The 17834-nt window shown below is 41.9% G+C and overlaps 1 protein-coding gene across 1 annotated transcript; it reads right to left on the bottom strand.

The window, feature by feature from the left end:
* Window positions 1-4669: 4669 nt before the first annotated feature.
* On the bottom strand, window positions 4670-15818 carry LOC111230639 (zinc fingers and homeoboxes protein 1-like; the record flags this gene model as incomplete). The annotated part of the gene is made up of 7 exons (XM_022757429.1): window positions 15490-15818; window positions 13551-14033; window positions 11915-12541; window positions 9426-9552; window positions 6363-7589; window positions 6018-6149; window positions 4670-4903 (listed from the first exon to the last, which is right to left on the bottom strand). Coding segments are annotated over exons 2-7 (2706 nt in total), but the record flags the coding sequence as incomplete, so codon positions are not given.
* Between the last annotated feature and the right edge of the window lie 2016 nt (window positions 15819-17834).

Below are 17834 nucleotides of genomic sequence, written 5' to 3'. Positions count from 1 at the left end.
AATCATAAAAAAACAAAAAAACAAAGAGCCTCAAAGAGACATTGATTTTACAGTTCACCGCTCTACCTGCTGATTGTTCTGTGACGTTTGCATATCCTAACAGAGTCCTACATGGTTCAGTACACAGGAAGAGAGAGCAGAGAAAAGCAAAATAAAAGCTTATTTCTTCTTTATGAAAAGTTAAAAAGTTCCCGCGAACTGAGCCAAGTGCCTGTGGTTTCTTGTCCCTAAAATATCTGTCTGTAATTCTTGTGGAAAACCTGAAAGATATTGATAACTAGTTCACCCGTATTGGAGCAAATAAATGCACTAATAACTATGTCTCCTTTTTTTTTTTTTCTCTTTAAAGTGATTCACTGACTTTGGCGAGGACAAATAAAGAAACGCCATCTCAAAGACATAATTATTATTGTGTACTTGTATTTTCATGCATACAGTATTGAATTCTCTAGAAAAAGAAAACCTGTCGTAAAGTGTAAGTGTCACAATCTTACCGAGTTTGTAGCTTAACTGACTGAGGTAAAGTTGCCTGTTTCCTGAAGTAGAGCAAACATGCTGTTGATTTTTTTTTTTTTTCTCTTTTGGACGAGGACACAAAAGACTGAACCCACAGAGGAAATGACGCCTGACAACATGTGACCACCCACCATCAAAACTAAAGCGTCCATGCTTGTCTTTTGAAAATCTAAACAGAGCTGGAGGTGAAAGGAAAAATCCACCTTAAAAAAAACATCATTTATTTTCTACTTCAGGATTTGATGAAGGTTTTAGTTCATGATTTGTGTTTTGGTGAATTTTGGTGAACCCTGTCTCTCTATAACTGCCTGTTCTACTTGCACCAGATTTCCTTCGTTTCCCACAATGCCTTTCAACAATCCCCAGATGACCCTTGACCCAGATGTGGCAAGTATGAGGAGAGCTGGACATTGTTGTTTTACATTATAAAAGAAGCGTCTGTTAAACTGTTGACAGGTCATTTTATTACTCTGTGTTTTTGTAACCATGAAGGGTTGTAAAAAAAAAAAATCTAATTCATTCAGTTAATTCACACGTGAACTTTAGCATGAGGTGGCGTCTTTGAGCAGGACAGACTGACTCTGTGATCTCAGGTCGTTTTGTAGTGAGGTGTCAAACCTGCTGCAGTCGACTGAACAGCAAAGAGATTCTACTGTATTCAGTCTGTCCCCACCTGCTGGGTACAGCAGTACGGAATAACTCTACCTAACGTGCAGGAAGGTGCTCTATTCAGTCTGTGGCTGTGTGTGATAACCTGTGTTTTTGTATTAAGATGCATAATGGTGATAGCTTTGGAAAAAAAAAAAAAAAATTATATTGCGATTATTTTGGCAGATACTGCGATAGCAATATGAGTGTGAATGGTAATTTTTACATTTAACTGTCACTGGAAAAAAATAAATAAAAGAAAAACAAGTATTAGAGCTGCACAATTTAAAAAACAATCAACATATGGTCAAGTGCAAAATACAAATTGCAGGAGCGGCAATTTTTTTGATAAAAGGTAAAATGTGTCACTGTGCACTGTTGGCACGACAATGCTACAAGACCCAACAAAAATCACATCATCATCATTTTCAATTTTTTGTTAGTGAAAGTGAAATGAAAAAACAACCATTCCAACTGAAATCGCAATATCTGCCAGATTAATCGCAGTATCGTGCAGCCATATGAAGTATATAAAAATGAGGATGTTATTTTCAACTATGGCTGGAGAATATGATTTGTAGCACCACAGTGCCTCATTTATGGTCTGTTGTGACACATTTTTCCTTGCTCCTGCCATTTGTATATTGCACTTGGCCATATTGTGTCTGTGGGAGTGAAACCCAGCTACAGAAACAGAGCATTTGGGGGCAGGTGATCTTTCAAACACAACCAGCTCTCTTCATACATCATGGTCACATATGTTACCTACAAAGCAAAACATCCTGAGTATATGAGTGGTGTGTACACACGCACACACTGAACTCTCTCTGATTCCACCTGTGACATCTGTTAGTGTCTAAGTGCAAGAAGCTGTGATGAAGGAGACACGACTTTACAGAGTCATTTCACCTGGGCACAAACATTTCTCTAGATTGTGGATATTTCAGACTGTGCTGAGTTAAACTGGTTGTTGTTTATTGTTTACATTTAAACAGTTGTGTTGGACCAAGTCAACACAACGCCATGGTAACAAACATTTGTGATGTAGGACTGTTGAACTGGTGGCTCCACAAAGACTCACTGACCCCTCACTGTTTGATTGTGAAAATCTGACACTACCACCTGCACCGCATCTTCACCAGTTCACTCTACAGCTATCTATATACAGGACTACTCTCAGTGGGCAGTTTATTATGAACGCCTGGCTCAGGCTAATGCAGTTCTCCTTCGTGGAAGTTTTAATGTTCAGTTTTATTTGTTGAAGATTCAGCTGTTTAGAGGATTTAGTTTCTGCTGCTGCTGAACTGAGACAGGTGTTTCTGTTATTTAGCCTATCCTCATTGATATAGGTGGGGTGGACAAAATAATAGAAACACCTGTCGGATTAATTCAAGACGTCTCTAAAACAGTTTCAACACAAATTGAACATTAAACCCTTCATGAAGGAGGATTTACTGTTGGATTAGACTGAGTTAGTGTGAGCTAGTTGTTCATAATAAACTGATCACTGAGTGAATACACTGTGTCAGCTGCTGCCAACATTACAGCCCGATCAACACATAGCTGATCATTATCAGTGTCAGAGTGTATGTTGATCAGTGAGTAACAGAAAATGTCAGTACAGAAGTTCAAAGACCTTTGAGGTGATTTAGAAACAGTTGATCCATCACAGCACTGACAGGTAACATGTTCTGCTCTGCATGTTTTAAATGTTGTTGTTATTGGCCACTTTATCATGATCTGGATTCTCAGGACTCTGATTGGTCATTTTAAACCCACCAATTGTTCAATGATGAGTTTTAAGGTGGATTTCCCCTTTAAGGATTTTCCTGTCACGTGTCTTGTTTCACTTCCATCCTTCAGTGACTTGTGTGTTTGGAGGTAAATTCCAACTGAACTGATGATTTCAATGAAACTGAATGGACCCAAACACCTGCAAACATGGAAATTACCACCACTTGCAAAAGAATAGCATAATAATAGTAGAATGGATTCAGTTTCCATGACGTTAGATGTCGATCAGACTTTAATAAATCACTTGAAAAAAATACAAAAAAGTTAAAACGTTGATGTGGAATTAATTCCAGCACTCATTTCATTTTTTTGATTCAAAACAAAAAGTTATAAACAGAATGGCACTAATTTGTCTATTCACAAAAAAACAATGTGGTTTTAAAAACCTTTTCTTTTAGAAGAGCAACATGTTTTTGTAGTTGGGTTTGGGGAGAGGATGTTCCCTGGAGAAAAAGGTCTGATGGTTCCTCCGTTATTCTGAAAAAAGCTGTTTGAATAACGAGGAAACCACACGAGGTCTCACCTCTTAGAAATGTTTTGGATTTTTTTTCCTTTATACAAAGTTTACCTTAAAATGTAGAATTTTTTTGTAAGAAAAGTGACATTAAAGGCCAAAATAAAAGCCCTGTCATTCTCACCAAAATAAAAGCCTTGTTATTTGTACAAGAGCAGAGCTGGAACTTACTCTGGTGGCGCCGCTGTTTGGTGAGAGGCGTCGTCTTTAACGTTGAGTTGGTCCCCACAGTTCATCAGCCAAAACAAACTAGATCCTGACGCTTTGTCCTTTTCATTCAGCTCCACTGTCTCAGTGCTTCTCAGCTCCATCAGGACCCAAAGTTCATCTCCAAGGCACAAACCCTTCGGTTTAGTATCACATGATCCGTCTGAGCTGTAACTCCGTCAGAGCTTCCTGCGGCCGTCTTTGGGTCCCGACCCGCCAGCTGAGAAACACTGATGTATGTCATCCTCCGTGTCGTCTCCACAGTGGGGGAAGCAACGCTAAGTCTGTGGAATAAAAGAAAAAGCAAAAAAGATAACATCAGCTGAGGACAGAGCAGTTTGTGACGCTGACCACATGTTGTTCATGATGTTCCAGCTGCTGACTGAAAAAATTAATTTTCATTTTAAAGATCATTCCCTTCATACATGGTTGGACAAAAACAAACAAATGGATGTTGTCACCTTAGAGTGGGCAAATGTGATGGAGGTTTTTCACTATTTTCTGATATTTTATAGATGGATCAATTAGGCAAAAAACATTAGATTAAATAAAATCATGAAAATAATGATAAATTTACTTTCAGTTTAAACCAACTAACTTATTCAGGCCATTTGTGAAACTAAAATGTGACACTAGAATATGTTTGAAGCCACATTTCTGGTTCAGACGAGGCTTTGTACATTACAGCACATCCGCTCACCTGTCTGCTCATGTCTGCTCCTCTGCCTGAGGCTGTGATTGGCTGACACCTTCAGCTTCCTCCTGGATCGTCTCGTCATCTTCCACCTCCTCTGCCACCTCCTCCTCCTCCTCCTCCTCCTTCTCCTTCTCCTCCTCCTCCCCCTCCTCCTCCTTCTCCTTCTCCTCCTCCTCTTCCTCCTCCTCCTCATTGCTCTCGTCATCTGAGGCCTCCTCTCCTTGTTCTTTCACCTCCATCTCTCCCTCGCTGTCTCCGTGCTCTGCCGCCGCCGCCGCCGCCACCTCCTCCTCCTCCTCTTCCTCTTCCTCCTCCTCCTCGTCCTCACCCTCCCCCTCTTCTCCCTCGGCCTCCTCGTCGCTGAAGGGCTCTTTGCCCTCCTCCACCCTCCTTGCTGTCTCAGAGAACCAGTCCCTCACCTGCTCGTAGCTCATGCTGGACTTTGTCACCAGGTCATCCAGGTCTTTCTCGCTCAGGGCTCGGTGTTTGAGGTAGTAGTCCTTCAAAAAGGCCTTACCGGACTTCACCTACAGGAGAGAGGAATAAAACAAACGAAATACACTAAAATATAAAGTCACTGATTTGGTTTGTCTGAGGAAAACTTCAGGGCTATTCTGTACACTTGTTATGTGTCTAATTAGGAAGACTGATATTAATTTTAATCTCTGTGCAGAACATATTGTGAGATTTTGGAGATGTTTCTATACCGGGTATGTGTCTATTTAATGTCTCTGGTTGTATCAGTGAGCAGGACTGATTTGATACAGGATTGTATTTACAGGTCTGTGTTAATGTGATAAAGTACCTTGATTTACAGGTATTTCAGTCAGTGTTTGAACTGTACTGTATTGCAATATTGAGATAAAAAAAAAAAAAAAAAAACATACCATGAGTGAAAGCAGAGGGCAATCCACAAGCCTCAACTTAAAATAAAAATGAAATATGCCATCCAAAAGCTCCCCAACAATACATCCAAATAATATATGTAAAAATATTCTGTTTACAACAATATAAAAAGAAATGTTTCTCATTTGAAAAGTTTTACATGTTAAATATAGGATACTAAAATAGAATAAAGTAAATAAATCAGCTTCAGAGATGTTGGATGGTTCTTTGGATGTAACTCAGTAAACGGTTTAAAATGCATCAAGTCTCTGTGAAACACTTAACTACAGCACCTCACACACGAGTTTACTGATTTACTGACTTATGTTGCTTGATTGACTTTAAAGAGGAGGGGCTGTGGGGTGCACGCTCATAAAATAAGCAATAAACAATAAACTATATGGTTTACTTATTGCAACACAAAGAAACTGAGGTAAGGGAGGCATTTCTAACACTTGAAGACACATAAAATGAACACCTGAACTCCATAGAACAGTCTGTGTTTAAATTTTCAAGGACTACTCATTTTTATTTTTTTTTGTTTATTTTTTAAATACAGAGTGGAGACCCCATCTCAGGCTTTTGGAACTGTATATGTTGGTGAACAGTTGGTTGTAACTGTTGTCCTGTCTATGCCCCTGCACTCCGCTTCAAAAGTAAATACATCACATTAAAGTAACTATGCATCTACATGGGACCTCTAATGAGACAAGATCCAACCATCCCCAGCAGGTTCAGGTAAATGTATACACAGACCTTGATGGCGGTGGCGTCCCCCTGTGGGGAACGTTTGCAGGGATACGGCCGACGCGTCCTCCTGGACCAGCCCCGGAAACGCTTCCTGGACTTCTTCTGACTCTTGGCTCCTCCGTTCAGCGCCTCGTCCACCTTATATCCCAAATATTTAGAACATCAAGTCAAATTCTAAAGTCTAAATAACATTACCGTGAATTGCAAGTGTTACTGCTGCAGTGAAACTAGAGAACTGACATCACATGGTGCTTTTCTTTCTTCACAAAAATAAAAAAGTAGTTGACAAACAGAAAATGCCTTATTACTTATCTACTGTGGCTACATCAGTAAGAAACAAAGCCTGTGCACCTTCCCGCTCTGGTAGAGGTAGTACCACTTCAGGTTGCTGTTCTTGCAGGCGTAGCGTGTGTCTCCGAACCAGTTGACGATGTACGTCCTCGGCAGGCCGCTCTCCTCTGCCATCTGGTCGTACTCCTCTGGCGTCGGCCACTGCGTGCGGACGAATGCCTTCTTCAGGATGTGGAGCTGCTCCGGCGTCTTCTTCATCGTCTTCCTGCCAACAGGCGGAGTCGTCTGTCTCTCCTGAGACGAGGATGAAGGCACAGCGGCTGGTTTCACCTTCTCGCCGTCCCCTTCGACGTCTCCCTCTTTTACCTGCCCCGCTGAAGGCATTTTTCGCCTCTCTGTGAACCAAGCGTCCACCTCGCGTCTCGTCAGCTTCGTCTCTGCTCGCAGCCGGCTCAGCTCCTCGTCCGAGGGCGTGTCTGATTTCTGGAAGCTGGCCTCCAGGATGAACAGCTGCTCCGGCGTCTTTTCCTTGAACTTCTGTGGCGTGAAGTCGGGGAAGGCGTGGCGGAATTTGACCCGTGGGTCGCTGGATGTCCCAGACGACCCCGGGGCGTTGGCAGAAGTCGGAGAGGAGTCGCTGGCATCGTCGCTGGAGTCGATGACGATGGTGGTAGTGTTGTCACTGTTGTTGCTGTCATTAAGGCTTCCGCTGCTGTTCCTTCCCACTCTGCCTCCCCCTGGCGCCGCTGCTCTGCTGGACGAGGTTTCGCTCAGCAGGACACCATGATGATCCTTCGAGTTCCTCTGGTTGTAACGTGTGTCGCTGAACCACTTCTTTATTGCTCGTTTGGAGAGTTTGGTGACCTGCATGAGCCGAGATATCTCCGCCTCGGTGGCGAACTGCCTCCTGCTGTAGCTGGCCTTCAGCTCCGCCAGCTGCTCCTTGGACTTCTTCGGTTTCGTCGCCGCTGCGTCCAAACTGAGCGCCGTGCTGGCTGAAGAAGCCGACATCTCAGTCTTTGATTCTGATGTCGACGGTTCGGCAGCTTTGGGCTGGTTGCCAGGGACGCCTGCGACTGTCAGGGTGATGGGTGAGGCGACCGGCACGGTGCTGCCGTTACCGGCCACCTGAGTGAGGACGAGGCCCGGCTGTCCGACGATCTGACACGTCTGGAAGATGGACTGAAGGCCGTTGGTGGCTGCGGCAATGTTGGCGGGGATGACGGTGATGGTCTGAGGGACGGTCTGCACCGTGCCGTTAAACTTCTTCCTCCTCGCCTCCTCCACCTGCAGAGAGGAGCAACAAACCGTTTTAAATTTACTGAGCCATTAAAGTGTCTGGTTTTATCCCAACTGGGAAAAAGGATGAACAAATCAAGAGGTGGCGACAAACTGAGTTGGTCTTTAACTTGACAAGATTCCTCTTGTTACTTATGTTCTAATTAACAGTATAGAATGGGAGCAGGATCAATTGATCTGTAATGAAGTGACTGTACATTTAATTAAGTTGTTTGACACCAACTGATAAATTCCAAGCAGTAACTTATCATACATTGTGTAAATTACACACAATATTTAAAACAAAAACCAAATCCAATGTGCTCTCCGAAAATTTAAAATCAACCAGATACACAACCGCTTCACATTTTACTTGACAACAGTTCATGTCCTCCAAAGTGAACTGAACAAATTCAGCCTGAGGTACAAGATGACAAAGGCTCAGAAACTACAACAAAACACAACCATAACTATTTTAAAAAAAAAAAAAAAAACTTGGCATGTGGCTAAAAAGCAATGAAATAAAGTGATTATGTGAGACTTGAAAAGGTCACATAATAAGAGAAGGGGTCTCTACATTACAGCATGTCTATAAAAATTAATTTTATGAAGTGATTTGATGAACATCTCAGACTCTGCCAACATCAGGCCGCTCGCTCCAGAGAGCTGGAGTCAATAAAACACAGTCGCTGCTGGATGAGACAAAATAAAACCCAGTGACTTCATGATGTGATCTGACACTCGAGGGATTAAAGGAGCTATTTGTAAGTTTTGTTATTGCTACATAGCTAACCTTAGTATTAACAGCTTGCCAGTCTTGCACAGAGCTTCCATAGTTGCGTTTACAATATAAGGTTATAATACGTCCGAGGAGCAGCGCTACTTCTTCAGGGACCACTGGACGCTACAGTGACTCAGTATCGGGAAGTGATGAAACTAACTGGGCCAGGGCTAGCTGGGCTACTGAACTTTAGTAAAAGAAAAGGGTTGCTTCCCACCTCTGGAGACAGCTCTTGGTGAGAAAAGGAACGAAGTTTGATGCTGACCTTGCAACGTTTCTTCTAGACTGGTAAGTCAACAGCTGTTAATGCTAACGTTAGCTGTGTAGCAAAGGCAAAACTTATAAACAGCGTTGTGCCGGTTCACACTTAAAAAGAACTAGTTCAAAGTTCAGTTCATACAGATGAAAATGAACTAGTTCACCTTCATAGTTCATTTTTTTTTTTAAATCTTGAACTAAGTTCACAGTTTCAAAAATGAACTAGTTCACGCGCATTTGTTCCGTTTTTTCCATTTGTTTGATATTCTTTTTCAACCTCCTTCTACCCATCCATCACCAGCCCCAAATCATTGCCACTCCCAAACAAAATGAATTATTCTACACCACTGAAGAATCACAGACATTAGTTACATTTAAAATCTGTATATAAATATAATCCGTCTGAGTCTTCACTTGTTTGTTCATAAAACTGCTTCAAATGCTCAAACAAAGTGGCTTCAGCAGTAGTCGATGTCTGTACCGCGTGTACTGGTAGCACCAGCCAAGCTGGGCCGTGTCTCTGGAGATGTCATGCGGCGTGCCGTAAAACTGTCGCAAAATGTGAGTCACTCTTTTATTGTGATAACAGTTGCCTGAAGGCAGAACTACAGAGCACAACAGAGCTACAGACGTGCAGTAGCTCTGTAGTTCTTTTTTTGCCACAAAGTAGAGAAAACATGATGTGAAACGTGACGCAGCGTTGTGACGTTCACAGTAATTAGAAAAGCATGATGTGAGAGACAAATGTGTGAAATGCAGCCTAAATCAGGGTGCAGATGATGTGGCTGTTGTGTGAAAGCACCCACCTCCTCTGGTGTCCAGCTGACTCCATGTTTGAGCCTCTGAGCAGAAAACCAGACCTTGATCTGTTCCTCGCTGAACTTGGTCTGTGAAGAAAGGCCCATGATCTCTGACACTGAGGGATACGGAAATCTGCAACACAGAGTCGGAGTTTGACTGATAAGATTCCTACAGACTGAGCTGTTCAATAAGGAGAGGGAACAGCAGAGTGATATCATGCGAGTGCAAATACAGAACAACCACACAGGCTGTACAGAAAACACATCCCTGCAGTCTCTGTTTTATTTAGCTCTTTGTTCTGTTTGTCTTTGCAGCTTTGTGCAGATATGATGCGACTGTAAAAAAAAAAAAAAAAGAAAAGATTTTATTTCAAAATGACGCTTTACCCCAAATAACGCACATGACTAAGGTTGAAACTGATGATTGTTTTCATTATTGATTCATCTGCTTTTTATTTTCTTAATCAGCTGACTAATCATTTCAGCTATGAAATGTGGGAATATAGTGTTTCTTGTTTGGATCAAACCGATACACACTGAGTTTACTATCACCCCTGAGTCCTGACAAAGAAAAGCATCAAATCCTCACGTCTTTAAACAAATGAAAACAAAATAGTTCTTAGTCAATTGTTGTTGATCAGCTAATTGATTAATCAACTAATGCTGCAGCTCTACATGTGCTACACTTATGCATTTAAACCAGCCAGTGAAGATACTTTTTCATTGCCTTGTAGCAAAAAAAAAAAGTCTAACTGTTGATTGGGATATTTATCAATATCAGTCTACACCACATATACACACACACACACACACAACCACACACACACCTTACCCTAACTTAAACAAGACCTGATTCTAACCTAAACAAATTGTCCAAATTGTCCTAAGTTATATAACAAACTGGTCCTCACAAAGATAGAAGTACACACAGAGTCACAAACACATCATCTGCTGCTCAGTGAGGCTAGACTTAATGATTACGGTGTTGATCATCAGATTAAGGTGATGTTTAACCTGAGAGAAATTTTAAAGAAGTTCACCTGTGATTCAGTGCTGCACTCCCATAGATTTGGTGCAAGAGGAAGATTAAAATGAGTGTTCAAACTGAAGCAGCAGACGATGGTTCAGGAGATTAGTTATTGTAATTTGGGTTCTTTGGTTTCCTTCTATTCCTACCTTCCTAGTTATGATTTGTTTTGTTTGTTTTGTTGGAGTTAAATCAAGCTCTGCACATCCTTCATCTCAAAGTGTTAGTGACATTTATCAGTCTGTCTCTGTGACCCCGGTGGGTCACCTGGTAGAGTGCGTACCACATGGGTTTAGTCTTAACTGCAGCGGCCATGGGTTGGAGGCCGACCGAAAAAAAAATCTGTGCTTTTATGTCTCAGTTAAACTGTTTTCCAAAGTACAGCATATTACACTGATTTCCTACCAAACAGCCGCTTCATTTCAGGTCCAGTCTTGCAAACTTGCAGAGACATGAAACCTGCTGCCAGTCACTGCTCCATCACGGTGAACATTAAGTCACTGTAACCACTGTGTGCTAATGCAATCGTGAGTGGGGACAACTGTCTCAATCATTCCTGTTGACATGTCAGAGGGTAGTCAGTGACTGGAGAGATGATTCTGGGCTGGAAATTGACACGAAAAAAAACAACAAATCCAGATGATAAACAAGCAGGCATGAGACGTAATGAAAAGAATTATTTAAGGGTGGTGTTTTGCATTTAAAAAAAGGTTGCAAAGGACTTTTGAAAGGCAGCTATGGTTAATGAATGTGTCTTGTGATATTCTATATTTTTCTCCTTGTTAACAAACCTCATGAAGAGACCAAAACCAGCACTGACCGTCTCCCTCTCACAAGCACCATCTGTGTATCAGAGCCTGATGTGTCTGATTCCTCTGAGCTATAGAGCTCCATTGTCCAGAAACTCTTAAAAACACGTCAGTGAGCCACACTGCTGCACTGGGTCATCACCATGAACACACACACTGGAGTGTATTTTGACTTATTCTCTCTCTCGCATGCACGCACACGCACGCACGCACACACACACACACACACACACACACACACACACACACACACACACACACACACACACACACACACACACACACCTGCTTCCCCAAATACTCACTACAGCACCAAAATGTGGATTAGTCCGACGCTCAAAATAGTACCCTAGTTCCTCCTGTTTGTTTAAAAACAAAAGGGAAAAATTAAACTATATTATGTCTGAGGTGTCTTTATAGATTCACGTCTTCAGTAAGAACAAGTGGGCTTGAAGTTGAGAGCCACAGACAGACGAGGGAAGTGAGGAACATGTTGTTGGTTTGGAACTTTTCATGGGATTTGTTGACAAAGAAAAATGTAGATTAAGAAACTAAAACCACCATAGTCGTCTAAAGTTTTGAATAATATGCACTTACCATGAAGGAGGCTACAGAACAACATTCTATGGAAAGACAAAGTAAACTCAAGGTGCAGTTACCTGTTGTAGGCGCTGACCAGCAGGACGTTGTTGTCCATGGCCGTGTTGTAGGTGGGGATGCTGCTGATGGGGATGAGAAGCTGAGTCTGGGTCTGAGCACTGTTCTGCTGGTTCTGCAGGGCTGACAGAACCTGAGCCAGTGTCCCTGGAGGCAGCACGGCGCCGCCGCCGGAGCCGCCTTTAATCTGCAGCACGTTGGGGCTGTTGACCACGATGCTCTGTGGGACGGCCTGGACCTGCACAGGTGTGGAGACGGGGATGAGGCGAGGGGCGACGGCGGCGGGGGTCATCGGGGCAGGAGACAGAGTGGGCGGCTCCTTGTTCTCATCGTCCTCGTCGTCGCTTTCCACTTTGATGATGTCGTCAACGGCCATCTTGTGCGCGGCGGCAAACTTCTTGGGTTCCAGTCTGCTCTTGATCCTCATGATGGGCGTCTTGCTGAGGGCGATGCCCTTGCGGGACGTCTCTTCTACCTCGTCGTCCTCCACTTTGACGAAGCTGCCGTCGAAGGTGAGGTCGTTGACCGTCTGCTGGAAGATGGTCTCGTTGTTTCGCTTCACCATTGTCCGTGTGAAGTTGTCCTCACCCGGGTGGAGGCGAGCATTGTGGGCCAGCAGTGTATCATAACTAGAGGGGGAGAATTGTGGGTTAATACCTCTTTGATCAGACATAACTCAAGAAAAAATAAATGTAAACCTTTCGAGTAATGAGGCAGAAATCATATTCCTGACACTCTTCACCACAGCAGTTCACAGTCAGATGATGGGACCAATAGGTTCGAAGTTCAAAATGAACCTAGTTATGACCTGTAATTCTGTCCTGTATTTAGGTCACGTGAAGACACCTGAGCAAGTTCATCTACTGAACACATCTGTGTTCCTGTGATAAAGGTGAAAGTAAGTGAACCTTTACCACAAACTGCTTCAATAAAGTTTAACTGACTCAATGATTCAATCCTAGCCCGTCATCACTGGCCACTACTAATATATAATGTCTGATACACATCCCAAGACTTGAACTATGTTCTGTGTTCAGTCGCAGTGTGTGAAGGGACAAACAGCCCTGACATCGTACCCATCCTCTTATGAAGCTGATATTTTTCAACTAGAACTAGGAGGTAAAAGAAACTTTGTTCCATCAAAGGTGCAAAGTTGCTAAGAATTCAGTGAGTTTATCACTGAGAGCAACAGTCATTGAATTTATTTAGGGCTGCAACTAACGATTATTTTCATTATTGATTAACTTGGCGATTCTTTTTTTGATATATCGATTACAATGCACCTAAGATGTTAGGGGTATTTTCATTTTGTAATTAAATAATAATTTAATATTGGTTCTGGCAAATTTAGACACGTATGACAGATATGTTTGTCTTATAACTAATAAACATTATTTTGAAGTAATTGTTGCTTCCATTATTGAATCATTGAAAATGATCATAAGTTGCCAGAGACAAAAACTATTTAATTAACAAGGATATGAACCAGCATTAAATACTCTGATGTGAAAAACTGGAAATGGTAAAAGCTTTAAATGCCTGTTTGTGGCTGATACTGTGATGATTTACAGCGACAGGTTTGGTCTAGTCTGTCCTTTACTTTCAAACACACACTGTGTGCACACACAGGTCCTCTACCTCTTTGTGTGGTAGTCACACTCCATGCAGACATAGGAGGTGTTGATGACGACGTCCGGATGCTCCGTGTCCACGTGCATGGTGAACAGGTTGAGCTCTGACGTCTGGAAGCTGCAGTACTTGCACTCGTATCCTCCTTCTGCCATGTTCAAGTCCAGGTAGTGGTCCGACACCTGCCTGACGTCGGCCTCCTCGCCTCGCTCCTCCGACAGACCGCAAACCTCCGAGGAGACGGTCACCACGCCGTTACTGTCCTCCGGTTCTGCCACATCCATGATGTCCTCCATCTCCTGATCCGAGTCGACGGTTTCTCGAGGAGGAACCATGCAGGGGGTGGTGGATTTCCTCCTGCTCGCCATCCTGAGGTTCAGTGAGCGCTGCGTCTAGCTGAGTATTTGAGCTGTCTCAGTTCAAGTCGTCCTGTTGTGGCTCCATAAAGAAAGATATCGTCTGTCGAAATTCTTCCTCTGTTATCCTTAATTCCTGAGGACGACAAAGTATTAACACTTGTGACTGAAACACAACCCACATGCAAAACCTGACATGTAAACTTCTACTTGCTGCCACATTCATATGTGGCATGCGTAGATTCTGCAGATGTTTCTCCTCTGGCTCAATTGGTGTTTCAGGTGAGTGCATGTGTGATCTATATAGAAACTCCTATTTTCATGCTTTTTATTACTCATGTAGATATTATTCATCATTTTTTAAAGTGCTGCAATGATTGGTCGATTAATCAATTGATGTAATATTAATCTAACTATTTTGGTAATCAATAGTCATTTTTTAAGCAATTTTTTTTATATTTTGGGTTTTAGATGGTTGGTTGGACACAAATAAGAAGATGATAAGAAGATTTGAAGATAATCAAGAATAGAAATAATTATTAGGTGCAGGTGCTCCTACTTTTGTGCTGCCTCTTTACTAATGTGACCATGAATGGATTACTGAACGGGCCTGCCAGATGCAGGCCCAAGGGCCTAAGAGGTCAGAGGCTCTGTTTGAAGTGGCTGTCAATATTTCTTGTTTGAAAGTCACAGAGCTCATTTAAATGACACAAAACAACTACAGAGAGACTCAACTACAAAGAGACACAAATTGACCAAAGACAAAACAATTACAAGGACCCAAAACAACGATGTGATCGTCTGGGGATCCTATAAAGCAGGGGTGTGGGGTCTTTTACCTGTCTGTACTCAGGGCACATTTTCTCACAATCTCCAACTAATCATCTATAACGATAGCAATTTAATGCATCCCTTATATTATCTTTCCTCTGGCTACTTATCTTATCTAGCTGGACTTTATCAACCAAACAACAAAAATATCTGTTGCATGCTTTAGAGAAACTGATGTTGAGCCATGTAAATTGCAGAAGAGTGTGGTCAACAGGGCAAATCATGCAAAAAAACAAACAAAAAACAAACAAACAGGGGAATAAGCCTTAAGAAATGAACTGATAAAACACTTTTGCTCCACTTTGGGTAAAAGCCCTGATGCCTGCAGCCCTGTGCTCACCGAACTAACTGATCCACCCTGGTTATTTCAGCTCCTGCGATCAAACTGAGGCTGCAGCAGAACATGCACTTCCTGTCCACACACACACACACACACACGCAAGCACGCACACACACACAGGGGGGGAGAGAGGGAGGGAGGGGGAGAGAGAGAGAGAGAGAGAGAGACAGAGAGACAGAGAGACAGAGAGAGAGAGAGAGGGAGAGGACAGAGATGTTTGCCAATATATTCAAGGCTCCAATCACAGAGAAAGGAAGAGAAAGAGGAACGACAACATCCCAACAGTCGTCCTAGCTAACACTAGCTAGCTGAACATTGTGTTAAACGGGTCAATTCTCCACAAGTGGCAGCGGGTCTGAGGCTGCCACTAACCGTGCACAGACACCACCGACAGTCCCCCGTCGGCCCGCTGTGAGTTTACCTGGCGAATCGGCTCCTGTTTACCAACATCTTGCAACAAACAGTTAGCTGGCTAGCGGCTGTAGCTGTATAGCATCTCTGGTTGGGTCTGTTGATACGCAGTCTTCCGCCTTTTACCCAAATACACCGAGCACCCATCTGCTTCAGCCGCACACAGAGCCGCTCTGACGGCCGGGAAACGATCTGACTACCGCCCGTTAGCTCCGGTTTCAGCTAGCGTCGCCACGACTCGCATTGTTTACTCTGTCGACTTGTTAATAAAAGGGACAGTTTAATAAAAAAGGCACCGATAGTTCAACGAATATGACGATGGCCATTTTTTATACCGCCGTTACAAGCAAGCAACGGCCGTGAAATGGATCCGGTTTGAATATTTCAAAATAAAAGTTTCAACTAAAGCATTCTCCAAATAAGCAGTTAAAAGATGGAAAACTAAACAACAATAACATCAGTCATAATAATAATAATAATAATAATAATAATAATAAAATGCCCCTATAAAATGAAAGGTACATTTCACAAAAAATCCCAAACAAATCCCTTGTTTAACATTAAACCAAACAAAATTAGCTAAACATTAAATTCCTGGGTTTTACATGGCTTGTTCTCACATTAAACCGATCATTGAAGCTTTGGTGACAATACTAACAACTCAAAGACATCTGAAGGGGTCACAAGCCAAAATGTTTGTTCTGGTTTAATCTTTGACACTGCTTTGTATTTAATATGATTATTATATGTGATGTCTTAATCTGAAAAGTGACGAGTAAGTATGTCACATATTTTTCATTGATACATGTAGTGGAGAGAAAAGTACAATATTTCCCTCTGAAGTGAAGTAGATGTATAAAGTAGCATGAAATTGATACTCGTGGTAAGTACCTTAAAATTGTATTTGGGTAAATGTACTTTGTTACTTTAACCAATGGCAGAATCGTATGTTCTACACCGATTGTATCAATGTATTGTGTAAATTGTTATGTACATTACTTGACCACGTACATGCGTACTACATAGATTTTTCATTTTTTTCAACTTCGTCTCCGTATGGCCATTCCCATGCATTTATTTTGAAAGTATCCCTGTAAAGCGGAAACGGTAGTCGCTGTAGTGAGGTGAGTTTGACAGGTTTATTTGTTTTTTTCATATCAGCGTCGGAGCAGAAGGTTCGTGTGCGTCGTTGCGTCATAGACAGACGACGAGAGTATGATTCAGCCGTGTACTACCACGGTAAAGTAGGCCAATACACCGTGTACTGACGTAGTTATGCAAGACGGTACAGTAGCATGCTGTACCCCTCTCATTATTTACTGTGATGGAAGAAGAATTAGATCATTTACTTCATTATAAGTGGCAACACCGCAGAGTGAAAATCCAGTTTTACAAGTAAAAATGCATTAGTACCATCAGCAAATTATACTTAAAGAATCAATAGTTGTAATTAATGAGCAGAAAGCCCATTGCAGAAGGATATTGTTACATTCTGTATATGTAATATTACTGATGCACCAGATCTTTGATGTTGCAGATGGTACAAGTAGAGTCAGGTTGAACTATTTTATATATTGATGGCATGAATGGATTACTGAACTGGGTCCACTGGGCAAAGACCCAAGGTGTCTGAGGGGCCGCTGTGCCAGAACCCTCTGTTTAAAATGACTGTTAACATTTGTTGTTGGAAAGTCCACAGAGAGACAAAGACAACAAAAGAGACACAAAACGACAACAAAGAGGAGCGAAATGACCACAAAACAACTACAGAGACAGAAAACAACCACAATGACCACAAGGAGATGCAAAAGAAATACAAAAAGATGCAAAAGGACTATGAAGGAGAGCAAAACAACCACAAAGAACTCAGACATGCAGAATGGCTCAGCAAAATGACCACAAGAGCATAAAATGACTACAAAGGGAAGCAAAACAACCACAAAGAGTCAAAAACAACCACCAAGAGTAATAGAGATGCAAAATTCATAGAGACACAAAACTACAAAGAGACACAAAATGGCCTCAAATAGAAGCAAGCTGCGTTGTTTATGTCTCTTTCAATCGGGAGCAGATTGTTTCATTATCAATCCATGACTTTTGGGTGATTTAATTTAGAAAAAATCATCATCATATCATCATCATGTTTCTTATGTTCATCATATGTTTTGTATGTAAAATGTTAATGTGCAATTCAAATTGTATGTTTATGAATTAGCATGAAATTGAATCAAAGTACAACTATACTAACTATACATCCTGTAACTACAATATTTTCAAACATAATTTAAACTCAGAGAATTCACCAAACATTGATATTAAACTCAAATATCAGATGAAAAACAGTGACGATGAGAA

The sequence above is a fragment of the Seriola dumerili genome, unplaced genomic scaffold, assembly GCF_002260705.1.
Source record: "Seriola dumerili isolate Sdu_G_001 unplaced genomic scaffold, Sdu_1.0 BDQW01000276.1, whole genome shotgun sequence".
Lineage (NCBI taxonomy): Eukaryota > Metazoa > Chordata > Actinopteri > Carangiformes > Carangidae > Seriola > Seriola dumerili.
This window is presented reverse-complemented; position numbering and strand designations above follow the sequence as displayed.